Here is a 26,647-nt window from a genome sequence, read left to right on the forward strand (position 1 = left end):
CGTTATCGAACCAAGAATTGTAGAAGCCATCTGCATACTACATCTATGGCAATAAGTCGGAGAGATCATAGCCACGCCTACTCATATCCCGCTCTTTGTAGATGCCCACTTGAAGCATTCACAGCCCTGACTGAGCCGTCTCGCGCTTTCCTTATCAAAACTTCCGCAGGGGTTTGAGCTACTCGCTCAGCACATAAAGACCTTCTTGTGCTGCATCTACAAGACCAGCATTATGAAGAAGAAGAAAAGCCAGGCCCCCAGAAGGCTCATTCACTGGAGGATCAGAAATCAATTCCATGCATCCCCTACCAGAATACCAGAAGTCACTCAGTTATATTTGACACGAACCGGTATCTCGGCATCCTCCGCCAGCGCGCTCCAGCGACTCTTACACACGCGACCATCCTTCATGACCCCAAGCACATGCTCCTCGGGCCGATCAAACACCGTGACATCCTCGAGCGGATTTTGGTTGAGGAAGACCACATCCGCGCGAAAGCCCTCCTTAATCTGCCCAATCGCCTCCCCCCAGCCCATCATCTGGGCCGGATGGACCGTCGCACTGCGCAGGATCTCCAGCGGGGAGAGCACCTGCGCGCGCAGGGCGAACTCCTGCGTCTGGGCCGACCCCAACGGCCCCAGCAGATCGGACCCATAGCACATCTTGACCCCGGCCTCCGCCGCGATCTTCAGGGCGTGTAGCCCGGACTGCAGCACCTGGGCGTTCTTCGCCTGTGACTCGGGCGGCAGGTAGCCCTGCCACTGCTCGGAGGCCATCTGCGCGTACGCGATCAGGGTCGGGGTGAGGTAGACGCCGCGCTCGGCCATCAGCCGGGCCGTGGGCGGGTCGACGAAGTTCCCGTGCTCAATGCCCCGGACGCCGTGGTCGATGCAGTGCCGGATGGCCTGGACGGTGTAGGCGTGCGCGGTGACGAACGTGCCCGCGTTGTCCGCGCACTCCACCATGGCCTCCAGCTCGGCGGTGGTAAACTGCAGATGCTCGAGCTTGTCCGTGGGCGAGGCGACGCCCCCGGAGCCCATGATCTTGATGAAGTCGGCGCCGCACCGGATCTCCTCGCGCACGGCGGCCATGCATTCGGGCACGCCGTTGCAGAGCCGGCCCAGGTGGTTGTTGCTGTGCAGCCCGCCGCAGCATTCGGTCTGGTCGTGCGGGCCCCGCAGGTCGCCGTGGCCGCCGAACTGGGAGAGCGCGTGGCCCGAGATAAAGAGTCGGGGCCCCGGGAAGACCCCGTCGTCGATGGCTTCCTTCAGTGCTAGCTGGGCGCCGCCGCAGTCGCGGACGCTCGTGAAGCCGCGGTGCAGCATCTGGGCCGCGACGAAGGGCTGTCGCAGTAGGGATGCGTGGTCTGAGTTGCCGAATGCTTTGGAGAGGTCTTTATAACCGGGGACGGCGCACAGGTGGACGTGGGCGTCGAAGAGGCCCGGGCATAGATAGTGGCCTTGGCAGTCGATGACTTTCACGTCAGAAGGGAAAGGAGGTTCTGGCGACGACGAAGAAGAAGCTGTAGAGACGGATTCGATCTTCCCGTGGCGGGTGATGAGGCTGGCATTCTCCAGGATACGGCCCTCTTGTACATCCACGATGTTGGCGTTGGTGAAGAGATACCCCCGCGGGGCTGCGCGGGCCCAGGGCTTGATGTCGGAGCCTGGAACTGGTGGGTGATAAGGCATGATGAGTATTTGTGGTGCGTTGAAAAGCTCAAGTTCAGGCGTAGAAATAGCAGAGATGGCTGAAATGCGGATGGTGAGGGTCGCATTACAGATGCAGATGACCTTGACCTTACCTTGACCTTGTCGGGAAGTTGGCCGCGCCGTGGCCGTGCAGATTGCCGAGCTGGCATCGGATCGACGACCCTCATCCCTCCATTCGTTCGTATCGCTGGTCATGCTTATCCCCATCGCCATCGCTAATTGACCAACTGCTCTACTGGCACTTGGAAAGATAAGCATTCCTGATTGATCAATGGCGAAACCTGGGGTGTGATGCCGGTCATATATTTTGGGGATCCGAGTCGACCGGCAAAACAGGCTGCATACTCAGCACCAGTCACATTCTCAGTCAAGCCAGATGCCTTCTTGCTGCTTCCCTCCCTTTGCACAAGACCCTTCAACTCACTTTTAAGTTCCTTCAACAATGAACGATCCCGAGAAAAAGGACCATGGCACTCGCAGGAGCAGCGAGGTGGTCGCGGTGGGTTCCGATGCGTATACCGCGGAAGAAGAAAAGGCAGTGCTACGCAAGATTGACATGGTCATTCTGCCATTTGTGAGCTTCCCATCTGTGGTGCGATAGATGCACGACGCTGATGATGATGCTCATCGTCGCAGATGTGCTTCGTATTCTTCCTGCAATACCTCGACAAGCAGAGTCTGAGCTACGCAGCCGTGTTCGGTCTGATCGAAGACCTTAATCTAACGAACTCACAATACTCATGGTCCAGCTCGATATTCTATGTGGGCCAGCTTGTCGCGGAATATCCCTTCATGTATCTGATGAGTCGGCTTCCACTGACCAAGTTTGTTGGTGCAACCGTGTACGTTTCCCCCTTGCCCCTTAGTGATCACAAACAAATCGAGCTGATGCATACCCATCTTCATGACAGCATCATATGGGGAATTATCTGCATGTGCCTCGCCGCACCGAGAAACTTCGCCGGCTTCGCGACAGTCCGATTCCTCCTGGGCTTCAGCGAGGGCGCCGTCTCCCCGGCGTTCGTGACCATCACGGGAACCTGGTACCGCAAGAAGGAGCACACCGTGCGCACGGCGCTCTGGATCACCATGAACGGCGTGGCCCAGGTCATCGGCTGCCTGCTGATGTACGGCATCGGAAAGAACAGTGCCTCGCTGGCCCTGGCCCCCTGGCGGGTGCTGTTCCTGCTCTGCGGCGCGCTCACCGTGGCGGCGGGGATCGGGTTCTTCGTGCTGATGCCCAGCGGGCCCAAGGACGCCTGGTTTCTGACCGCACGCGAGAAGACCGTCTTGTCGCTGCGCATGGCCGCGGACCGCGAGGGCGGGGACAAGACGTCCTTCTCCCGGCCGCAGCTGCGAGAGGCCCTGCTGGACCCCAAGGCCTGGGCGGTGTTCTGGTTCGGGGTGCTGGTCACCATGCAGTCCCCCGTGTTGACCTTCGCGTCGCTGGTCATCGAGTCCATCGGCTATAGCAAGCTGGAGACAATGCTCTACACGGCGCCCTCCGGAGCCGTGCAGGTCGCTTTGCTCTGGGTTGGAACGGCCCTGGTGTATTGGTTCCCGCGGCAGCGGACCCTGGTCGTTCTGCTGCTGATCGTCCCGCCCTTGGTGGGGACTGTGTTCTTGATGAAGCTTGATGTCGCGGCGGAGTGGGGGCTCATCGTTGCTGCGTGGGTGGTGAGTTTCCATGAACAATACATTGCGATCATATTGATTGCTCTGCAAACTAGACCTAATGCTGACCCTGCCTAGTCCTCTTGCATCACAGCATCGATGTCTATACTTCTCTCCCTCTCAGCCTCGAATGTGAAGGGCAACACGAAACGGGCGATCGTGAACACCATGTTCTTCATAGGATACTCGGCGGGCTGCATCGGTTCACCGCAGCTGTGGACGCACAAGCCACGGTATACCGAGGGCGTCATCACCTCGATTGTGACATGGTGTCTCCTCTTCGTAGCCGTCATCATCTACCGCTTCCTATGTGCGGCCGACAACCGCAAGCGTGACTCGCAGATGAGGTCTTCGGAGCTGCCGGGGACTGATTGGCAAATCGAACTCGATGAGAATGGGTTACCCAGCAATGACCTGACTGACAAGCAGGACAAGGAATTCCGCTACGCATTATAGACTTGGATCAGATGATCTGGGCTTGTTTTGGCTTTGATTGGCCTTAGCTCTATTAGTTATATAATCTATCTGGGTTAATACATGAAGCTCTCTTGAAAGAATATTCGTCCTGTCGTCGGCCATGTTGTGCATTATTGTTGCCACTTACTCTGCCAGAATTTCCAGTGTTAGTCCATGGGAAGATACTAGGAGAACAAGCACCGTCAGCGTGGCGCACGCACACCTCAATGCCTGCCATCGTTCTCAAACACACTCTGCGGCAGCAAAAGGACAGCCATCGCGCGCTCCGCGTTTCAACATTGTGACGGGATTCCTCGCCTCGCCGGCTTCAGTGACCCCCAACCTTCCCATGTTCAGCTACACATCCGTCGGGTACGGCCTGCTGGTGCTATCGAAGCTGAGCTTACTCTCGGACACCGCGACGAAGGGCCAGGCAGTCGACGTCCACCCCAAAGATATCCACAACCTCGGCCTGGCTGCTATGCAGAGGATGGAGGCGACGTCCCGGGGGAAGATGACGTCTGGGATCATTGCCGCGCAGTGATCGGATCCATGCTCTCATGGTTGGAGAGCAGTCGGACACAGCCCCAATCCACACTCGATCGAGAAGACACATCACCTGCATCTATTCAGCAACGCTGAGAACGCTCATACATCACCGCAACTAGTACCCGACGATCCCCCTCGAAGCCCCTGACTCCGCCGCGACGGTGGCCGAAGATTGGGATGCGGCCGTGCGGCGCAGCAGATGTTGCACGATTTGACCTGGATAGGGCGGCCGGTGGAGCAGCCGTTGCGCCGTAGATCTAGCCTGCTTGCCTGGAACGCAATACAACTTTCATGCGCACCGTCCGTCGGGTCACGCAGGCTGAAGTTACGTTCAATTGGAATTTATTGGGCTATGGTCTACAGACTCGGTTCGCGATCTACCACTGCGTCGGCGGCATGAGGACCTTTCCTGTCCCGATTTCACTTCCCATCGCGGTCCTTTCCTTTTCCCACAATGCGTCAGTCACGTTGACCAACCCGACAGGCGGGTTGGTTTTGGGAAGTAGATAGGTAAAGCGCCGCGGAGCGATGGAAGGCGTTGGGTGCTGAACGCGTACCGTTCTTCTATCTGAGGCTGTCGACCTGGACCTGCGCCTGGTTATCGCCTTGGTACCGCCCGTCCCTTCTTAACAGTACTTCCTCAAGGGTCGTTGGTCTTGTTCCAGACGGTGCCTACCCTGATGCTCCACCCTCGTGGTCAGATGATCATGAAGACAAGATTCAGGCGACATTGAAAGGGTATGTCACGCCAACGTTGGGCCCGGATTTTCAGTTACACTAATAAGCAATCAGAGACGGCGGCCCTGACTCTCCCTGGCTTTAATCTCACTGATGAGGACTGTCGGAGGACCTTCCGCGCTCCATCCGGGCTTACAGGCAAGATCGGCATCTCGAGTACATCGACACAGTGGAGTAGGTTTCCAGAGGAGTAATTCTCCAGATTACGCATACTCCAGAGAATAATAATAGTCGATATCGAACAAGTCAATGGAGTAGTCGTGTCATCTATACCCAGACCAACCTGGTGAAAAGAAAAGACGCTATTTACACGAGGAGAAGATGCAGAGGGGATCAAAGAAAAGAGAAGAACAAAAGGGTGGGGTCAGTCATCTCTCTCGTTCGAGGCATACCAATTCCTCCAGAGATTCGATATATCCATCCAGTGGGCTGTCCACACGTCCAGGGACCAAATGACGCAAAAACAACCCCAACTTGAGCAGGGTATCAACACCATGACAAAATGCTTTCCAAGAAAATACAAAGAAACAACCACACAGAAGAAAGTACGTTAGATCATGGGCACATGCTGCTTAAAAGAGGGAAACCAATGGAGGGAAGAGAACGGCGGGGGGAGGAGAAGAAGAAGGAGAAGAATTTACACCAGAAGACGCAGGTCTTTCGATAATGGAATCGATCTCTTGTGTTATACAGAAAAGGAGAAGATGAACAACAAACAATAATTCTGACACCTGCCATATGGTTCGCATTTCAGTCGAGATTCGCACGTCCCACTGTCGGCTTGTCCTCGAGAACTGGAAAGTCGATTTCTCCACATGGCAGGGGTTCAGCTCCTATGTAAGGATAAATGCGTCGCTAGGCTATTGTTGCGAAGCTCACATATTAATCAGACCGCTCCTGGTCACCATGTATGTCATGAACGTCGAAGCGTAGAGGTTCGGGCCTATCAAAACCGCTTTTATACTCATGTCTCACTCCTTTGTTCTTCACGGGACTGCTGTTGGGCTTGATCTCGATCTTTGGCTTTGCGTCGAGAGGTGGCGGGGACAAAGTCAAAGAAACGATATTTGCTTGTAGTCTCCCTTGTGATGCTGGAGCGTCTAGATCTGGAGGGCTCCTGGTCGAGGGAATATGTCGAGGAGTTTTTTGAGCTGCCGGTACTATCCCGCGGATCAGCCCACCGAGGGATTGTGAAAGGCACTCGACTCTGGTCCCATGTCGCAGATGAAGAACTGGGTGGCGTATCTTCATCACCCTCAGGGGGGTGATCAGTTGAGCGACGCGGGAGGGACGGCCGTGAAGTGAAATAGCCGATTGAATTGCGATGACTACCCGTCACCGAGGTAGATCCCGCTACGGCCGCCTCCGTCGTCGGGCTGGTGGGCTTAGAATTATCGTCGTAGAAGGTCGCGGACCGCTCCATTGAGTCAATCAATTCTTCCCATTTGACTTCTAGGTTTCCGCTTGGACGCTCAGCCTGCTCGGCTCGGCTCATGCAATCCTTTGTCCGCTGATGAAGCCGGAGGGCTAGCTCATGGAATTTGCTGATAGCAGAGTCGACCTCCTCCAATTCGTTTAGCCTCTCAGGTGCCGATTCCAGCCAGATGCTGATCAAATTGGCAAAGCTTCGCGCATGATCAATCAGAAAAGGGAGACTGGGGAACCCTTCGCGTGAGGTTGGGGGCAAACGGCCCAGAATCTGAATGGGCGTGGCGTAAGAGGGAGTCACGATCGGCGCCGGACGGTCAGCGGGAATCGCGCAAATCGAATCCACGAATTGTTTGAAATCGGACCGGTTCGTGTTCAGGAACTTATTCATGGGCTCCATCCAAGGTTCTTTACTGCCAAAAGTAGTCATGTTGGCTAAGCCTTGCAGGGCCTTCGCGATCAGGGTCAAAGTACGTTGAGCACGAGGGCGCGGGTGATCTGATTGCCATTAGTACCGGTGAAAACAGTCATGAATAAAAGTTGGACACATACCTTTTAGTAATCCGAAGAGCTTCGGATTAAGGATTGCCGGGCAGAAGAATCGCAAGAATAGGAACCCGGAAACACTGCTGTACGTGACAGTTCGAAGGAAGTCACCGTATCTGTCCTCCGCGCACGCCCGAATATGGCGGAAAATGAGTCTCAATTCGGCCGGACATCTGGAGGGCGAGGCCGCAATCGACTTCCAGACCCCGTTGCTTAGAGCAATTAAGTTCCTCCAGTTACGGTCGAGGTCATCAGAACGATGTACACGAGACGGATCGACCTCGCAGTCTGGATCAGTCTCATCAATCTCACGAAGTCGCTCGCCAATCGTCTCCTCTAGATACTCCTTCCCGAGTCGACGCATATGATAATCGAGCGCCTTAGTCAGAAGTGAGTTGCCGCGGAAGAGAAGGTTTGCCTCCACAGTAGCAGTTCGGCCTAGGTCTCTGACGAGGACTTCCCGATCCTGGGCTGATTCCCGTGCGTCGTTGGAATGGATTCTCGACGTGTATCGTAGTCGACTTACTGTCGACTCTTTATGCACCCCGTCGATCTCGTCCTCTACTAGGGCGGATATCCATTCGACGGTCGTCCCTGAAACCTGGTAAATGTTCAAAAGCGCTTCCGAAAGCTGATTGAGTTCAGATGACATGACTTGAGCCATGTTTATCGTGAGGCCGTTGGTGAAGGAATGAAGAATTTCAGACATCGGGGTGTATTCTTGAGACATGAGCACAACAGTCTCTTCCATCCGAGCCCTCATGAGCATTTCACCCACAGGCTGATCTTTGTCGTCCAGGATTGGCCACCATTTTTCGGTTTCCACCCCTGGCTGCAGATCATCTAGTTTCAAGTCAACCCTGCCAAAGGTAGCATCATGAGAAGCGAGTTCTACGTCATCCAACGCGCGCAGAGGGCTCGAGTCATGGCCGAGTGCATAAGAGCCATGCGAGATCAGTGACCAATCCTTCTGGGTCGAGTTGATCGTCTTGACAAGAATGGAGACTTGTGACAGAACGGGCGAGAGGTCGCTAAAAGTGAAGTCTTCTCGCCAGAAAGGGTTTGCTGTGCGGTATTTGACGGCGGATTTCGCCCGAATCTCGCCGTCCAGGAGAACTTCGGTGTAGTAATCACTCACTGCAGAGGCCGGGGCCGAGTTGCTATGAGATCGGGACTGCTTTCGACTGCGGGGGGTCTTTTCCGCGGTTCTGCAGCGATATAGCTTGGCTTCCGTTACTCTTACATCAAGTACTCTCTCGATTCGGAACATGTCCGCGGTATAAGCGACATTTGTCTCGCTTGTTCCTGGAGTCTTCGGAGACTCTTCCTCTACTGGCGTTTCAGGGCCATAAAGCTCTGGGATCGTGAACGCGCGCAAAAGGACGAACCACACCTCGAACAGAACGCGGCTTTCAAGAGCTAAATATACTGGGCGCGTTAGGCCCGAAGCAGAATGTACTGCATACCGCGGGTATATTGCAATGCAGAATTCATCTTCCAAGACGGAAGAGTGCAGTTGTTGTACTGCACAGCGGGAGAGTTGCGACAGTTGAATGCAAGTGACCAGGGTGATGTCTGACTCCGTATATAGCTTGAAAGCGCCATTTTCCTGCAGCGTGCAGCTTACGCGCAGCCAAGACGCAGAAAGTGCCCTTTGCTGTCTGTATGTAGAAACCCGACGCCCTGACGATGGTCGAACGCCAGAGGCACTCGGCCTATCCCAGAGGAGCATCTTACCCACCTTGATAATTGCTGCCTCCTTCTGAACAGTGCTCTCCGAGTTTCTCCTACGTTCAACCAAGCGGCGGTCACCGATGACCACCGATTGTGGTTTCGTCATCTTATTCTGAACACCTTTGGGTCGGATCGGCTGCCAGCATAACAGCGCAGCCAACCAGGAATCAAATGTTTCGCTGACGTGAGGTTTCAGCTCCACCCCCAGACCAGAAGTAAAGGTTGATACACTGAGATAGTTGGTTCGGGTCTCGGGATCGACCAAGGTGCGAACCTGACAGCCACGAAGATCAGGAATCAGTGTTTTGGCCAATGCGGGCTCTCCTTTAGCTTGGTATATCAAGCTTCCCGTGGCAACATTAATGGCGCAATAGCCCGACGACCAAGCGGTTGTAGATGCAGTCCGAAACGAAAGAATGCCGTGCATCCTTCCACAAGTTGTTTTCATGAGCTGCAGGATCTTGGATGCATCGGTACTCGACAGTGGGGATGTTGTTTGATTGGCCGACACGCTCGTTACCAAATTCGAGCTTCCCGGGGGCTTGCTTGATCGCTGCCGACCAAGGGTATGGCTGAGGTAAGTGGGCGATTGTATTGACGGGAACCCGATCGACGTCGTTTGCTCGTCGGGGGTTCTAGGTTGGGAGGTTGCGGTGTTGATGGAGCCCAGACGATTCCGAGATCTAAAAAAATTATTGCTGGAGATTTCGCTGCGCTGATCATCCAAGTTGGTGGTCCGTGACCGCGCCCGTTGGGTCTTCACTTCCAGCGGCGGCTCGTCTTCGTCACCGGCCGAATGGCGCGAGTAGAATTCGCGACGGGGTTCGCGATCGGAGGCTCGTGTCCGGGCGGCAGCACGAGGCGAGGGGGCCGCACCTGAAGCCAGATGTTCCGCTTCGGACGAGGGGGAGTGATTCCCCGCCTCGGGGTCCGGGGTCACTGTGCGAATGCCTTTATCTCTGAAACTCTCTGGATAGACCATCCCATGCCGGTCCTTGGAGGAAGACTTTTTGCTCGGGCGCCGTTCCACAGGACGACTATATATTCCGTGAATGGAGTTCCGTTTGAACCCGTTGGAACTTTCCGGCTCCATCTTTTTTCCAACCACGCACGACGGAACCGGCAGCGGCGGCGCTCGAACGAGGTCGCTACAGAAGGTGCAGACAGACGAGCCGAGACACAGAAACCGATGAGACGATGAGAGGATGCGGGGTTGTTACGTTGCAGGACGCTGACACCCAACGTACGCTGCGCAACCGTCCTCGAACAATTGAGGGCCTTTGTCGTCCAATGGGTCGCTAGCTGAACGCATGGAGTCCGGGATGAGGAAAGGACGCGGAGTCGCACATTCGATCGAGGCCGGCGCGTTGGGAGTACAAGCGATGAGGATGTTACAGATCGACTGCGTCTGGGTCAAATAGAGGAAGGGCCAGTGATATTGCTCGAGAGGGGTTGTGAGAGGAGGAGGTGGTGGTGGTGGAGGAGGAGGAGGAAGAGGAGAAAGTTCTCGTGCTGGCGTTGGTGCGGTGGCAGTCGTTGAATGGATGGGCGGGAGGAGGCGTAACAAAATGTCGAGGGGTTGAAATTCGCTAATCAGTACGCTCCAACTCCTATCCTCCAAGCTTCGAGTTTCAACCCACAGGGTCGCTGCAAGATAACCACCACAGTAAGCTAAGTTCAATAGAGAAGAAAGGCAGTTGAAAAGGATTAGGTCATGACCGCAGCTCTAAGGTACTCCTCCTCGTACTAAGGAATCGGTCGGCACAAAGGTTTGGTTCGAACCGCCGGAAAGCGTGATATCATTGGAGTCGACGGAGAAAAGAAAATTGGGGACATATGGGGTCAAAGTGAGAGGGGAATAATGATAGAACAAATAAAACACACCTGCATCCGCTGAAAGAAGGGATTGGCGTTCTGTTCACCACCGTTGCTCAATGGTCTTGTCAATTGAAGGGAGGTGCGACAGCGATTTTGCAATCGATAGGGAACTGAGGGGAGTGGAAAATCAATGACCCTGGCAACGTGCGTGGTGAAAGCTGCAGATCCCGCATCAGCGTGGATGCATTTTCGTACGACAACTCGGGATTGGACTGGGCTGGGCTGGTTTGATCAGCCGATAATGCTGGTGTTGGTGGTGATTGACTGTGGTAAGAGTAGTGGTGAAGGTGGGGGTGTGTAGGTGGAAAGAGGAACAAATGAGGGAAAGCCGTGGAAGCAAGTTGTAGGTAAGCAAGCGAAATGAAGTCAAGAGAGGGAGAAAGAAGGAGAAAGGGAGGAACGGAGAAGAGGATAGAGTTGGCTTGGCTGTGGAGAGTGAGAAAGTGAGAAAGAGAATGCGTGAGAGAGTGAGAGAGTGAGAGAGTGAGAGTGAGAGAGTGAGGAAGAGTGAAAGCGGGAGGCGGTGTTGAGGCCGTGGGAAGAAGGAAACAGACAGCAAGACAAGAGATGAACAATAATCAGAGATTGCTATTCAAGGAAGAATTGCAGGGAAAGCGAGGTCAATGGAGGGGGAATGAACAATTGATCGTCTCCATTAAGTAGTACTTGAAGACAAAAAGTGTACTGTAGATAGAGCTGATAGAGCTGTGGCCCCCGGCGTGCAGTAAGCAAGCAAGCAAGCAAGCAGCCCAAGGAAATTCTCCCTCTTGCCCAGTTATCCCAGCGTCGCATCCAAACGCTATCAGGAAATGGGAAGAAGGAAACAATGCAGAGAAGATGCAAGAAAACGGAGAGGGAGACACCAGAGAGATAAAAAAAAAAAAAAAAAAAAAAAAAAAGGTACCAGTACTTACTGCAGTCTCATTTCACCCTGGGTAAGGGTTACTGAGCCGGAAGGTAAGAATCAGTTAAGATATTGTAGCAATAAGGCGACGGTGGTGATGGACGGTGGTGAGTGAGGAGAGGGAGACATGCTAAACAGCCAAGATGCAGGGGGAATCTTAGTTTAGGCGTTTTGGAAGACGAAGAGAAGCCTGAGGGAACTTCAACTGCAACTGCCACTCATTGGTTGGCTGGCGCATTATCCTTACTCCTCATGACTATGAGTAGTAGAGAAGTATGTGTGATGATTTTCTAAGTGGTATTATTCTACTTCCTACGTACGCACAGTACTATCTATCTGTTCGCTATTCTCTCCAATGCACATGAGCTATCATGGTCAAGGCAACTTCATGGCCTGATCACACTGCCAGGTGCTGATAGCTACCAGCCTACCACGGAGCACTGCACATAACTCCGTATAGCTATCTAGAATGGGAAGGAGAATGTATGGAGCAAAGGAAAAATCTCGGGCCCAAGTCATGAGGCTGAGATCCACTATTGACACGGTTATGGATTGATTGTGGGCTTCGACATTATTGTGATTGTCTTTTATCATTTTATGGTCAGTAGGTCAGTACTAGGTATCATTTCGACTACCGGACACTACCCGGGCAATGGTCGGTCTATGGAGAACAGACTGTTGGCAACAGCATTGAAGCCTGTCGAAAGGAGTTACTAAGTAGTAGTAGTAGTAGTAGTACAATACTCCCGTATTTATAATCCTCATCCCGTCTATAGGTTATACCACCACTGATATGGATGGAGACTTTTTTTGGCTCTGTTTGCGGTGCGGTGTGTTTCCACCCCTTCCCCCTGACGAGTCGTTTCCCCAACCATTACCGAATCATGGAATTCCAGAAGAAAGACGAAATGTTAACAGCAAACCTCCAGGCACAGATTTTTTTTTCCCGCTCATTCTCCTTCGTCTTCTGTCGCATTCTCTTCAGCCTCAATCCTTCATCTTCCTTCCAATTTCACCAATCTCAATAGTCTCCACGAAGTGGATGTCCACTCTGATGCATCGGGAATATGGTACCTCCGTACGGCGCACAGCACTGGCAGTAGTACGGATTAGAGTGGAAGGAGGGAACGGACTGAGGACTAATTCATTACTCCAGAACCGGACTAACAGGGTGCAGCGGTCAGATCCGAGAAACTAACGATAATCGCCACTGGGATTCTTCCCGCCTCCCTTAAAGCAAGTAATATATTCGGTGTTGGCGTGGCCCAATGGTAACTGCCAAAGTCTTTCGTCCGTCATCTGTGTGCAGGACTTGATCATTGCCCGCCTACCCTGCGGGCCATGCTAGTGATTGCGTTACGTCTAGAAGCGTAGGGTGTGCTCCTTCGTAGTGGAGGTGTTGGCACTACTGTAGGCACCGTGGTCTGAGTTTTTCATCAATATCTTGGACGCGGTGTGGCTTTTCCCCATGGGACAGCCTTCTCATTCTTCCATTGGTCTTCGCGGATCCCTGGTTGGCTTGACAAAATTTGACGGTAGAAGTTGGCAGAAAAAAGGGGGAGTGTGTGGTGCGTGTAAGAATCGTCGATAGTTCGGATTGGGGAAGATTGTGAACATGGCAGAACGCGTCCATGTGAACCAATTGATCACCAGGGTTTTCCTATCGTTCAATGAGGAGCCGAAATACTCATAAGTAGTGACTAGAGTCCATAGTGACATAGTCCTAACGAGTTATGGTTTAAGCGAAGGACTGTTCACGAGGCTTGCGAAGAACGCGGGCTTGCTTGCTTGCTTGCTTGCTTACACCGGTTGGGCTCCTCTTTAGTTCGAGCCGAATCCCGGCCTAGACCACTGTCAGCTGAAGACCATCCATGATGATCGTTAGTAGTGTTTTTCGAGAACAGCAGAAAAGGCAACTAAGGTACAGCTCCAGGCTGAGTCTCCGTAGTCCGTACCACAGACCTGACTCGAGTCGACCGAGTCTCGGTCGTCCACCCCCGCACGAGCCAGCTAAGCGGTCATGGCAGGATCTCAGGCGCTGAAGCCAATCAGTGGTCCTCGTTGACGGTTCATCCCGTGACCATTGGAGTTGGGAATCACTGACTCGTGTCGTCGACAGTCGTCCGCTTTGTCATGCTTGCGCATAGTCACGTGAGAGCTTCAAGGAACAGGACCGCGGCCGCGAGGCTAGAACTCCCCTCCCCTACTCCCCCAATAGATCACATGATGCGACTCACGTCCAGACGCCTGAGGCACTATTTCCTTTCCCGATCGGTGACCGCCTGCATCATCGCGGCTTATCACGAGGGCAGCCGGTCACCAGCTTCTTCAGCACTCCTGACCTTGACCGCGTCAACCGACCTGCCTCATTTCGAATGGTCAATATCTCCACCTTGTCTGATATTCCATGATTTTCTCTCGTATTTGCTTTCACGAATTCGGTCAGGCGTCTGGCCTTGCTTGGTAGGCTTTCTCTTATCGGTCCCAGAGGACCGATTGCCCGATTACGTTCCGCCATTTGACCCCAAAAACACCCTCGCGTACCTGGAGTATACCCAAGCTGTCTCACACTCGGCACAACTCTGAAGCAATCTATGGACCCGGCTTGATGGCCGCTACTAGCTACTGATGTGTCTACAGTCCATGCATCAAGTCGAAAGCTCTAGCCCAAGATGATGACATCAAATATCTTGTCCCGCTTCCTTCCTCCGCATGGATCGCCGTCAGTGTATGAAACCATCCGGCAGCACGATTCCCATTCAGACACCTCGGATATTGAGGAGCGTGCAGGGCTAGCCCTGGAGGATGAACCTTTAGGCCATTTCAACGATGACGAACTGGAGGAAGCCCTAGCAGATGCCGAGAGGGATGAGTCCCCAGGCCCGAGCGATCCCTTTTTGACCCCCCAAGCTCCTCAAAGCACGAAAGTCGCCGGGAAGGCACCCATGAAGAGTGCATCGCAGAACCGGAGATCCAGTCGCTTACGGCGACCGCAGGCACTATCGCCTCGGCATAAACCCGAGGACAGTGATGATGAGGTTCCGGCTTCCCTCCTCGTGGAAGGGGACCATGAGGATGAAGACGATCTCAAATCAAAACTTCCTCCTCCCCCACTCTCTCATAATCTCCGCGACCATGGTCCTCACGCTGGACCGTCCTCACATAGGGACCAAACGCGGTGGGAGACGGCCCGGGGACAATTACCGGTGCATAGTGCTCCTGGAAAACGCCAGCATGGGGCTTTGTGGTCAGCCGGATACCCAGATTTGGCCACAGTAGATCCCAAAGTGAAAGCAATGTGGATGTGGGCGAATGTGGAGAATTTAGACAATTTCCTGAAGGAAGTCTACACGTACTATCTCGGAAATGGGATTTGGTCGATTTTACTGAACCGAGCTCTAAGCCTCCTGTACGAGCTCATTGCTTTCCGGCTTACTGCGATGAAATAAAGACAGCTGCTGACCAAATATAGGACGTTTGCGTTTGTTGTAGGCTTCAGCATCTTTCTGACGAATTGCATCGACTATCGCAGCGTACGCGGTAGCAGAACGTTAGACGACATCTACATCCAGCAATGCACCAAAAAGATGTCATTTTCCTCTACTTTCCTACTGTGGTTGCTCTCGTTATTTTGGATTGGCAAGTCACTTCAATATATCCTTGATATCCGAAGACTCAAGCACATGCATGACTTCTACCATTATTTACTCGGCATTTCCGATCCCGAAATTCAAACGATATCCTGGCAAGAAGTGGTCAGCCGCCTGATGACCTTACGAGACTCTAATCCAGCGACGGCCGGCGCTGTTTCTGCCAAAAACCGCAAGTTCATGGGGAGCCAATCCAAGCAACGAATGGATGCTCATGATATCGCAAACCGACTGATGCGGAAAGAAAACTACTTAATAGCTCTGGTCAATAAGGATATACTTGACCTCACACTTCCAGTCCCGTTCTTGCGGAACAGGCAACTATTCTCACGGACGCTAGAATGGAACATCAATTTGTGTGTCATGGACTATGTTTTCAACGAGCAGGGCCAAGTTCGAACACTGTTTCTAAAAGATACCCACCGACGAGCATTGAGTGACGGCCTGCGCCGCCGATTTATCTTTGCCGGCATCATGAACATTTTCGCGGCTCCTTTCATTGTTGTCTACTTCATGACTCATTATTTCTTTCGCTACTTTAATGAGTACAAGAAGAATCCGTCCCAGATTGGGTCGCGTCAATATACCCCGTTGGCGGAATGGAAGTTCCGGGAATTCAACGAGCTCTGGCACCTTTTCGAGCGTCGCACGAATATGTCCTACCCATTCGCCAGCCGCTATGTGGATCAGTTCCCTAAGGATAAGACTATCCAGGTTGCTGGATTTGTTGCCTTCGTCTCTGGTGCGCTGGCATCTGTGCTGGCTCTCGCGTCCGTCGTGGACCCGGAGTTGTTCTTGGGGTTTGAGATTACTCCCGATCGTACTGTCCTGTTCTACCTGGGTGTTTTTGGATCTGTTTGGGCGGTCGCTCAGGGTATGGTGCCAGAGGAGACGAACGTGTTCGATCCTGAGTATGCGCTACTGGAGGTGATCAACTTCACTCACTACTTTCCGGGCCATTGGAAAGGACGATTGCATAGCGACAATGTTCGGAAGGATTTCGCTACCTTATATCAGATGAAAATCGTGATCTTTCTGGAGGAAATTATGAGCATGATCTTCACGCCTTTCATCCTGTGGTTCAGCTTGCCCAAGTGTAGCGACCGTCTCATCGATTTTTTCCGGGAGTTTACCGTTCATGTTGATGGCATGGGGTACCTGTGCTCCTTTGCTGTTTTCGATTTCAAGAAGGGCACCAACGTCATCTCCCAGGCGGACCCCGGTCGACGAGATCCCGCACGGCAGGACTTGCGAGCCGATTACTTTTCCACCAAGGACGGCAAGATGCTGGCTTCTTACTATGGGTTCTTGGATAATTATGGGGCGAATCCACGTTCATCCAACAAGCGACAGTTTCATCCGCCGCCCACATTTCCAACTCTCGGGTCACCCTCGGCCATCGAGATAGGCGCTTATGGTGAGCGGCTGGACGGAACGCTGGCAAGGCCTGGTTTGGCTGGCGGAATGATGGGCCAGCAGTCTGCTTTTGGCGCTCCCCGGTTCGGCCCTCCGGGTTTAGGCGACCACACATCTCCCGCTCCGTCGATCCTCCTCGATCCGCATCACCAGCCGTCTGCGTCGGGATTCCGCACCACTCATCGTGCATCAGCGTACTCTCGCTACCGTCCAACCCGACCGTCGCGTACCATTTCCGACCCGATCGCTGATGAGGACGGGCCATCTACGCAGGCACGCAGTGTTGGAGTCCGAGCTTCACCGCATGTAGCTTCGGGGTCGAGCGGGGCAGGCATTGGAACGAGCGATAGCAACTTGGGCGAATCGTGGCGCATGAATTTGGTAGACGAGAGGGACGAGGATGGTGAGGAGAGAGAAGGCGGAGAGAATGTGGACGCACTTGCTGGGGGTGCTGGAGTCTTGGGGCTAATCCAACGCTTCCAACAAGTGAGCAAGGACAATCGGGGGCGCACGACTGTTGGGCTATAGGATCCCTCTCCTGCAGACAGTGTCAGCCCGTCAGGATGTGGATATGAGCGAACTCCGGAGACTTCCGACTCTGTGAGCCTCCCGGGTCAGCTCCCAGATAGATGGCCATGAGTATAATGATAGAGATGAGATTTCCGGCGTATACTATCCGTAGTCATCGTGTTCTGTAACGAGCGTGTTCTCCTGCAAGCCCAAAATAGATATTTCACACTATTACGGAGTACTAGGCTCAACCTTCGGTAATCAGCCGCCATCAGAAGGAGCAAAAAGGTGGAAAGCCACTCCCACATCTGTCTCAACCCGCCACTTTGGGTCGGGTGTTTCATCCTCGGGGATTTTGGTTTCAAAGGGCAAATTGAGTATCCGCCAGGGTCTTATGCTTCATCTCGACGGGGCCTTGAGTGGATATGGTCTGACGGGTCTGTCCACTGGTTTCTTGCAGAGGTCACAGGAGTTCTACTGAGCATTCGACTAAGTAGTTACTGCACGGTATGCTGAGTTAGACATCAAGTTGACCCCTTTTCATGGTGATCGCGTAGCTGTTATTTCCATGCCGCCTTTCATTAATGTTAGTTCCTCTATGCACCTCCTTAGATAGGAATGACATTGTTAATTGGCAGTATCTGCAGCAGCTCGAGACGGGGTGAACAAGACCAAGAAGGCCAAGGATATTAGAGTGAGGAAGACATCGAATACTTCATTAGGTGTGGGACTTTCGCTTCGAAATTCGGAGCTGGGGAGGGACGGAGGGGGGAAATTGTACCGTACGTACACTGTAGTATGTTATTTTTAGTAACCTCCGGGACAGGCCCCTCTTCCGAAACCTTCCTGGTAATTGTTCCTTTTACCCCCCTGGATCATGCACCCTGCAGTCAGATGATTGCTGGCAGATGGTTTGGCCACGGAGAAGCGGTCCGTTGGGCAATATTATACTGAGGATTAAGGGAACACTGTGGACGGAGTATATAAGGGGAAATGACATTACTCCTGAACAGAATAAACAGTGCGGTAGGATAGCCATGGAAGGCGGCAAGGGAAAGCCGAGATGATTATTACTATGTACATACTCCGTAGATATTAGTTCAATTCCTCTGGACGCCATTGGGAAGTCTGGATCCATCGATGGCGCATTCTATTAGGACCATCCGACTAGTTGATCCTCCTTCTTGCGAATCCGGGGTTCTTCTCGCCCTGCGCTCTGTGTCTGTGTTTGCGTCTGTCTCTCTCTCCCTCTCTCTCTCTCTCCCCCTCTTCTCCAGCCTCAGCTGGTTCTAATTTAATTTTCGTTCCATGCTGAAGAAGCACAGACTATGATTAATGTTGAGACAATTCCCAGTTCGACTGCATCAAGTCGGAGTATTTCTTGATCCTTGCCCTAAGAGCCGGACTGATCCGGGTTGGCATTACGAGACGTGGGAAGTGCCTTTCAAGTAGAAGATTTCATAATATGCGGGATCAATCAGAAACTGCAGAATTACTATGTGCTCCGTAGTCTACGGTAGTTGGGCTAGGTCAGGAATATTTAATTAAATATTCAATAATGTTTAGATTATTTCCACGGGTTGGGAGTCTTGCGACACCCAAGTGGGTGCTTTCTCCACGGCGGTTCCACCGTGGGCTGGAGAATGCATTGAGCCAGTGCGTGAGGCCAGCGAATTAAGCGCTTTCCCAATGGTCTGGCCCAGCGGTCCTTTTTTTCAGGCAGGTTCCGACCTCCGCCCTCTTCCTCTTTGGGACGTTACGGGTACTCTGGGTACGCTTATCGCCCTCCGCCCTGTCTCTGGGCTGTCTGTGTTTCCTTCCCGTTCCTCTCTTCTCCTACTCCTGATCGGGTTTGTTGTCCATTCTCTTTGCCTCTGTTAATGAGTACTCATACCACTTATGATTGATTCAAACTTACTTAGGAACTACCGAACTAAACCAACTAACTAAATCAAGAACAGAACTAACTGACTGCTGTTTGTAGTGGTCACTGGTCTTGGTGGTTTCCTTCAGACTGTCTCATCTTCTCTTCCTTTCTTTTCCACCTTCCAAACTCAATACTACTACTACTACTACTAATCATGTTTGAATAGAGGCTTCACTGTCTTCCATTCTTCCACTGTTTCCCCTCAGTTCTTCCGTCAGTCGTTTCCACAAATAGATGGTTTGATGGTTTGATCGATCGATTCATTCACCATCCTCCACTCATTCCTTCTTTCCTCCGGGAGTCTCTTCATGTTGACTCTTGTCTGTCGTTTGCGATTACCGCCCTACACCTCATATCATATTCTTCAATCCTGTTTGTGATCCTTGGGACTAGTAATCCTGGACTAGTTTTCCCATTACCAGCATCTTCTAAATCGTCTTCTGCTTCACTCTTTTCTCACGCGGATTTCTACTTCCTGCAGGTCCAAGACAATTTCCCTGTCTCCCCCGGGAACCGCGTGATCTTTCTGCTCGTATTTCCCCCTCTTTCTTCTTTCTTTAGCCTCTCTGACCATCTCATTCGGGGGTTCCTACTCTTCTCAATCTTTCTCTTTTCTATTCATTCGTTTCCGTTTACTCTTACCTTTCGTTCCTCACTTTGAGGATTCCCTCCCCCTTCCCCTCGCCCCTCCCTCGTTCCGGGGCGTCTTTGTGCTGCCTCGCACCTCCATCCCTCCCCCATCGATCACCTTCCTCGATGATGTTCCGAGCCCGGCGATACCGGGTTCTCCTGGTATTTGCGGCCATCTTTGTTCTGGCTCTTATTCATTTCGCCGGTTCACGAGAACAATCCTCTGCTAGTTGGCGTGCATCGCCGCCCGCCGATCGTCGACCGGGGGCCTCAGTCCCGAACCCACCCGCGGTTCCTGAGCAAGCCGCCCCTCAATCCCCGGCCTCTCCTCCGTCCGCCCATGACTACAGCCCTGAGCAATTCTCTACCGAAGAATCCAAGAACACTTCACCTGACGTGGCCGTAGAGGGCCCTCCCTCAACCTCAACCGAAACCCCCCAGCCATCCGAGGAGCCTGCTACCGAGAAGGATGGGGACAATCGGAAAGCCACTGGACTTGGAGCTCCAGTCAAGGGTCAAGGCAAATTGGGAGTCGAAACACCTGCCGCAACATGGACACGCCCACATTGGCAGAAGCTGCCCGAGCTCTTCCCGATTCGGAGCGAGGACATGATCCAGTTGCCATCGGGTCAGCCCAAGCCGATTCCGAAGCTGCAGGCGGATTTCAAAGACGAAACCTCGGCCGATAAAATGACGCGTCTCGAACGCTTGTCGGAAATCAAGGAGGTCTTTGAGCGCGCTTGGACTGGGTACAAGACCTCCGCCATGGGACACGATGAGATTAAGCCTCTGCGGGGTGGATTCCGCGATCCGTTCAATGGCTGGGGTGCTACGCTGGTGGATTCGTTGGATACACTCTGGTTGATGGATTTGAAAGAGGATTTCTCCATAGCAGTCGACTATGTCAAGACGATTGACTTCACTACCACCTCCAAGAGGAACGAAATTCCCCTCTTTGAAACTGTCATTCGCTACCTGGGTGGGTTGATCAGTGCTTACGATGTCTCGGGTCACAAATATGATGTTCTGTTGACGAAAGCTGTGGAACTGGCCGAGATTCTGATGGGAGCCTTTGACACCCCCAACCGCATGCCTTCGCTTATGTACAAGTGGACCCCGTAAGTCAATCTCGTCCATCCTCGGGTAATTGCATAACCCCTAACAAGTTCACGTTACAGATCGCACTTGACCAGACCCCATCACGCCGATAAGAAGGCCATTCTAGCCGAACTCGGCTCTCTCTCGGTGGAATTCACGCGTCTGGCGCAGTTGACCAAAGACAACAAATATTATGATGCTGTTGCGCGCATAACCAACGAGTTGGAGAAGCTTCAAGATCAGACCCAGTATCCCGGATTGTGGCCCGTGAAGTTGGACGCCTCGGGGTGCCGCAAGAACACCAATGCCAACGCCAATGCCAATATCAATGGCAATACCAAGGAACTCACCAAAGCCCGCCTTGAGCAGGAGTATGCGCGCGACCGACTCCCTGTGACTACCACGAGTGCTCATTCCTCCAAGCCGCATCCAACCAAGCCGGCCCCGACCGACGCGAAGAGCTACCAGGACTACTTCAAACCCCGCGATGTGCGGTCTCTTCACGAAGATGCTCAGCTCGCGGAGTACCCTGGAGCTGTGGCGCAAGGTCCCGGTGGCGCAGCTCTGAGCGCTCCCGAAGCGCAGTGCACGGGGGGATTGGACACTGCTACCATTGACAAAGAGAAGTACAGCCTCGGAGCTCTTGCCGACTCTACATATGAGTATTTGCCCAAAGAGTATATGCTTTTGGGCGGGCTTAATGATCAGTACCGCTCCATGTATGAGAAGGCTATGAACACAATCCGTCAACATCTGGTCTTCCAGCCTATGATCAAGGGCGGCTGGGACGTCCGCTTTCTGAGCACAGCGATCATCCCCAAGAATAAGCCAGGCCCCACAGTCATGGAATACAAAGGGGACCATTTGTCGTGCTTTCTTGGTGGAATGGTTGGCGTCGGAGCCAAGGTCTTCGGCCTGGAAGGAGATATGGACTTGGCTAAGCAATTGACTGATGGCTGTGTTTGGGCGTATCAATCTACCAAGAGTGGCATCATGCCCGAAGAATTCTCCCTCGTTCCATGCAAAAAAGGCCAGCCTTGTGAGTGGGACGAGTCGACTTATCACACTGCTTTGGATCCTGACATGCTGGAGCGTCTTGCCAAGGCGCAGGAGCGGAAAGAGCAGAAGGAGAAGGAGGAGGCAGCGGTTGCAATGCAGGCCGAGGCTGAGGTAGCTGACTTGAAGAAGAAGAAGACTCTGCTCGGGAAGCGCGAGCGCGGTAACTGGCATGTCATTGGTTTGGAAGACGAGGCCACACCGAAGAAGCCGGAACCCGAGCAGCCTCCTGAAGAGGAAGAAGAGAAGGTGCCCTCGCACGAGGAGTACGTGGCGACACGCATCAGTAATGAGCGCCTTCCTCCCGGGGTGACGAAGCTCATCAATCGCAAGTATTTGCTGCGACCTGAGGCTATCGAGTCGGTATTTATCATGTACCGTCTGACCGGCGACGAGTCGTGGCGGAAGAAGGGCTGGGAGATGTTCCAGGCCGTCTCGAAGTACACTCGAACCGAGTTCGCCAACTCAGCAATCGACGATGTCACTATCACAACTCCCGAGATGTTGGACGAAATGCAATCATTTTGGCTCGCGGAGACGCTGAAGTATTTCTACCTTCTTTTCAGTGATCCGACCGTCGTCAGTCTTGACGACTATGTACTGTAAGTCTTTCCCCTTGTTGTGAACCCACCAAGTGCCCTGGCTAACGGAAACTACAGGAATACCGAGGCGCATCCTTTGAGACGCCCGAACTAATAATGGCTTTGTATGCATGTGCATTTTGCGTTCGTCTTGCTTGATTCTTCCTTCTCCTCCATTCTTGCTCTTTGCTTCCCTCGATTGCTGCTTTTGCTTGTAAAAGTACAGATACCACGGTCCAGTCCACGAGTTGTTGATTGATGCATTCGCCCTCCCTATTTCTATGTTACCCCCCCTTCGTTTCTTGTGGGATGGGCTCCGTTGTTCCTTAGCTGGCTTTGGAAATAAGAGGTTCATATATGGTGAAGGGTGCTGATGCTGTCGCTATACTGCTGCTGCTGCTGTTGTTGTTGTGGATGATGATGTGTTGTATAGTCGTACTATTGTACCGGACTAAGTAGATAATGGAGTGGTAGACATGTGCTCTGTTTAAGTGAGGAACGGGGAATGATATAGGCCCTTTGCTGTTTCTACTGGCTGTAATGAAATCATCAGTGATAAGTTAATGAGTAGATAATGGATCGTACAGTACCAACGACGGGGCCATGAGACGAGACGCGGGGGCAAGCGAAGCGAAGGGAGAAGGACGGGAATGACGTCCCGCCCGCCCGCCTTCTCAATTGATTATTGACAGCGTTCCCTCTCCGCTCCAACTCCATCTCTTCTCCAACATCTCCTCTCCTCGACTCTACACCCACTCTCCTCTCCTCTCCTTTCCCTTCCACTTCTCTCCTTTTATCCACTCCTCTTCCGCTCACTCTTGCTCCCTTCCCTGGCTGGAGCAGCGCCTTATCCGACTCCCTCGCTGCGGGCGCAAGACGGGATGAGTGCAGGGACACGCCACGCCCGACGAGGACGACTGAGCTGTGGGAAATGGAGTTTGAGGTCACCCTGGAGAACGAGCAGCAATTCTGGGACGGTGAGCACTACCGTTCTGTTTCTTTTTTCTGTTGCCCGATCGTGCACAGAATATACTGCGAACCCCCAGCCCCTCTATTCGCTACTTCAATTAATTAATTCGGAACTAATTTTGTTGCGCGACCTTGTCCGCAGAAATCCAAGAAATCGTTTCCGCCCCTTGCTCCTCGGAAGATCATATCGACAATGCGCTTCGATCGTATCTGAGCCTGGCTACGAAGTATAAAGGTTTCTCTCCGACTATCGTTCCGAACGAACGGATGCAGTCCAGCTGACGCAGGACAACCGACAGATGAATACCTTCAGGGCGAGTTGGATGTTACCCGGTGCTTGTACAAGCTCCTGGCATCCAGTATCTTCGCATCGCATGCGGACTATGTTCGACGACAGATGATCTATTGTTTGTTGCAGGTACGCCGAGGGATTCCTCTACTGTCTGGGAGAGAGTGACGACGTCTGACATGGGCATAATTTTCCAGGATGACGACCCGGCTACACTTCATCTCATTGCCTTGCTCTTGCTTTTTGACGGTCGCCAGCATGAAGAGGCTTTTCGGATGATGAACGAGGAGGGTTCGTTTCCGCGGCTGCTGGAACTGCTGCAGGTCCGCAACCGCTCGGCGGATAAGAGCATGCCGGCGGGCCTGCATCGGCTTCTCATGGACTTGATGTACGAGATGTCGCGGATCCAGCGGGTGAAAATTGAGGATCTGGGTGGGTTTGCGCCGATTTCTTTTTTTTCAACAGGATTGTTGACCCTGTCGGTGCATGGCAGTTCTTGTGGACGATGATTTTGTCCGTGGTCTCTTCGACATTATCGAGGATCTCTCGTACGACGTCAACGACCCTTATCATTATCCAGTCATTCGCGTTCTGGTGAGTGTCGCGTCTAAGGTAGAAAGCAAATCGCTAATGAGTTTCTGGCAGCTGGTCCTGAACGAGCAATTCATGATCTCGGCGCACGACCCCGTTGACGAGCAATCACCCATGAATTTCCTGACCAACAAAGTCATCAAGGTCCTGTCCATGTATGGAAATTTGTACAAGACCTTTGGCGAGAACATAATCCTCCTAATCAATCGAGAAGGTACGTGGTGTTGGCTGTGGGGTGCGGACCAATGCTCTAACATGCTACAGGCGAAACGTCCCTCCAGCTCCTGACACTTAAGCTTCTATACCTTATCTTCACCACCCCGAGCACCTACGAATACTTCTACACGAACGACCTGCATGTCCTGGTAGACATTTTGATCCGAAACTTGCTGGACCTGCCGGAAGAGTCGTCCGCCCTTCGACACACCTACCTCCGTGTTCTTTATCCGTTGCTTGCTCACACGCAGCTGAGACTGCCGCCTTACTACAAACGCGACGACATCAAGCGGATGCTCAGTATCTTGGTCAATGGTCAACTCTTCCATAGCGATGCCGACCAAGAGAGAATCATGCATTTTAACGATGCAGATGAAACAACTACAAGACTGGTTCTCCGATGCGCAGCCGTTGACTGGATCCGTGAGGAAGAGCCGACGGAGGTTCGGAAGGCTGCCGGGCCACCCGTCAAAACCTCCGATGCCAATGACGACGAGTCGCCTGAGGGCGAGTTTGGTGCACCGCTGGAGTTGACCCAGACACTCTCCCCGACGAGCACCGTGGATAGTTCGTCGGAGAATCTTTCTCCAACCCGTGCCGATGATGAGGCTGGGACGGGTTCTGCTAAGCTGAATGCGCATCGTAAGCTCAGCCAGGCGCAGAGATTGGGGATGCACCTCGAGCCGGCCTCGTCATCGTCGCTTAGTGTGCAGGAGGTGGCATCGCAGCACGAGAAACCGGGCGTGATCACACCGAGCCGGAACAATACTCACTTGGACCGTCCTTTCAGTCCGTCGGCGAACAGGGTCAAAATCAAGCCGCTTCCGCCGAATCCTCGGCGCTGGAGAGGTCGTCCTAGGGCCGAAGACGATGAGCACGTGGACAGAATCCCGGAGGACCGGGAAATTCAGACTACGAGTCCGCTACCCCCGCCTGTCGCCAGTGGAGCGGGCGATCGGCGGAATTCCACCAGCACGTCAAGCTTAGCAGTGCCGATTCCTCGGGCCCCGCGTCGGTCCGCCTCCAACCCGCCGCCGGCGGTTCCTCCGCCGCGACGGTCGACCCATCCCGCTGTCCCCGGCATGGCCACTCTCTCGGTTTCCAGCCACTGCACACCACTCACCAGTCCCTCGCGAGTCGTTGCCCAGCTTCATAATAGTGTGAGCGCTCCAGGGAGTGGGAGCAGCTTGGTCAGTATGGTTTCCAATTCCAAACATGGACATAAACCCGAACCTCCCCGAGCCCGTCGCTCGGGGCGGGGAAGGCTCACTCCGGGGGGTTCCTCGCATCGACCGGAGTCACCTGCCGAGCATGACGGCTCGAGTCAGTTGAGCGGGGGCTATGCGTGCGATGAGCAGGACCAAGCTGTCGAGGCGCCCACATTTTTAGGGATCAAGTCAGGTGGTCCGGTCAGTGTTGAGGAGGCGGTGCAGAACATGTCTGTAGGGGAGTGACGATCTTTTTTTTTTGTTTGTTTGTTTTGTTTTTGCGAATCATCTTGCATTGGCATATCGGCGCGTTCCGAGGTTAATTTGTCTATGAGCTATTACATAGTGAGCTTTTCAGCATGTTGCACTTCACTTTTACCTTTGGGGTTTGGCCTGCTCAAGTTGGTGATGGTGATCGGATCAGCACCGACCATCTACTAGACTGGGGAGTAATAGTGAAGCTCAAGCACTGTCCTCTGCGGAACAGCAATCTGGCCCCGAAGCAACTTAGAACATAGGATTACTGCCCCATCTGTTGGAAGCCGAGTTCCACTGCGTCGTCAGCGGGATCCATTTGTTTGATGAGGTTGTATGGTACTGTACCGTATACTCCACCGGGCAGTGTGTGTATGTACGGTATTGGTATCTGCCGCGTAATATGTGTATGGACTGTACTGTACCCGCCGCATTACGGAGACAATTTGCAGAAAGAGGCACTTCTCTCACCTTTAAGCACAACAGACAGACGGTGAGTCCCTGCAGACTGATCGCGACTCCCAGAACCCAGAAAGAACCTTGAGATCGATATGATAGTACATACAAGTTCTCATTTCTCATAACGCCGGAAAACCGCCAGGCATAATCATAATCATACACACCCGGAGGG

At 53.1% G+C, this 26,647-nt stretch overlaps 7 protein-coding genes across 7 annotated transcripts; 5 read left to right on the plus strand and 2 right to left on the minus strand.

The window, feature by feature from the left end:
• Positions 1-126: 126 nt before the first annotated feature.
• On the minus strand, positions 127-1,926 carry BO82DRAFT_381690 (uncharacterized protein; the record flags this gene model as incomplete). The annotated part of the gene is made up of 2 exons (XM_025637876.1): positions 127-1,673; positions 1,911-1,926. The coding sequence occupies 2 exons, from the start codon at positions 1,924-1,926 to the stop codon at positions 328-330; spliced, it is 1,362 nt and encodes a 453-aa protein (XP_025494358.1). The 3' UTR covers positions 127-327.
• On the plus strand, positions 1,927-3,864 carry BO82DRAFT_304876 (MFS general substrate transporter). Its single transcript, XM_025632199.1, has 4 exons — positions 1,927-2,287; positions 2,350-2,555; positions 2,625-3,390; positions 3,466-3,864. Exons 1-4 carry the CDS (start codon positions 2,156-2,158, stop codon positions 3,841-3,843), a joined length of 1,482 nt encoding a protein of 493 aa, XP_025494359.1. The 5' UTR covers positions 1,927-2,155; the 3' UTR covers positions 3,844-3,864.
• A 100-nt stretch (positions 3,865-3,964) lies between these two features.
• Positions 3,965-4,387, plus strand: BO82DRAFT_399818 (uncharacterized protein; the record flags this gene model as incomplete). Its single annotated transcript, XM_025639144.1, has 1 exon — positions 3,965-4,387. One exon carries the CDS (start codon positions 3,965-3,967, stop codon positions 4,385-4,387), a length of 423 nt encoding a protein of 140 aa, XP_025494360.1.
• Positions 4,388-6,078: 1,691 nt separating this feature from the next.
• On the minus strand, positions 6,079-10,388 carry BO82DRAFT_23697 (GTPase-activating protein BUD2). Its single transcript, XM_025630785.1, has 2 exons — positions 7,111-10,388; positions 6,079-7,056 (listed from the first exon to the last, which is right to left on the minus strand). The coding sequence occupies exons 1-2, from the start codon at positions 9,929-9,931 to the stop codon at positions 6,095-6,097; spliced, it is 3,783 nt and encodes a 1,260-aa protein (XP_025494361.1). The 5' UTR covers positions 9,932-10,388; the 3' UTR covers positions 6,079-6,094.
• Positions 10,389-13,970: 3,582 nt separating this feature from the next.
• On the plus strand, positions 13,971-17,677 carry atgI (autophagy protein ATG9; the record flags this gene model as incomplete). Its single annotated transcript, XM_025638506.1, has 4 exons — positions 13,971-15,029; positions 15,093-17,172; positions 17,215-17,299; positions 17,442-17,677. The coding sequence occupies exons 1-4, from the start codon at positions 14,293-14,295 to the stop codon at positions 17,675-17,677; spliced, it is 3,138 nt and encodes a 1,045-aa protein (XP_025494362.1). The 5' UTR covers positions 13,971-14,292.
• A 2,205-nt stretch (positions 17,678-19,882) lies between these two features.
• Positions 19,883-22,603, plus strand: BO82DRAFT_277858 (class I alpha-mannosidase 1A; the record flags this gene model as incomplete). The annotated part of the gene is made up of 3 exons (XM_025631203.1): positions 19,883-20,871; positions 20,932-22,509; positions 22,567-22,603. The coding sequence occupies 3 exons, from the start codon at positions 19,883-19,885 to the stop codon at positions 22,601-22,603; spliced, it is 2,604 nt and encodes an 867-aa protein (XP_025494363.1).
• Positions 22,604-23,219: 616 nt separating this feature from the next.
• On the plus strand, positions 23,220-26,380 carry BO82DRAFT_390274 (uncharacterized protein). Its single transcript, XM_025638507.1, has 7 exons — positions 23,220-23,465; positions 23,600-23,692; positions 23,757-23,875; positions 23,944-24,178; positions 24,240-24,340; positions 24,392-24,551; positions 24,602-26,380. Exons 1-7 carry the CDS (start codon positions 23,420-23,422, stop codon positions 26,005-26,007), a joined length of 2,160 nt encoding a protein of 719 aa, XP_025494364.1. The 5' UTR covers positions 23,220-23,419; the 3' UTR covers positions 26,008-26,380.
• The last annotated feature ends 267 nt before the right edge of the window (positions 26,381-26,647 follow it).

This window comes from Aspergillus uvarum, assembly GCF_003184745.1.
Source record: "Aspergillus uvarum CBS 121591 unplaced genomic scaffold BO82scaffold_12, whole genome shotgun sequence".
Lineage (NCBI taxonomy): Eukaryota > Fungi > Ascomycota > Eurotiomycetes > Eurotiales > Aspergillaceae > Aspergillus > Aspergillus uvarum.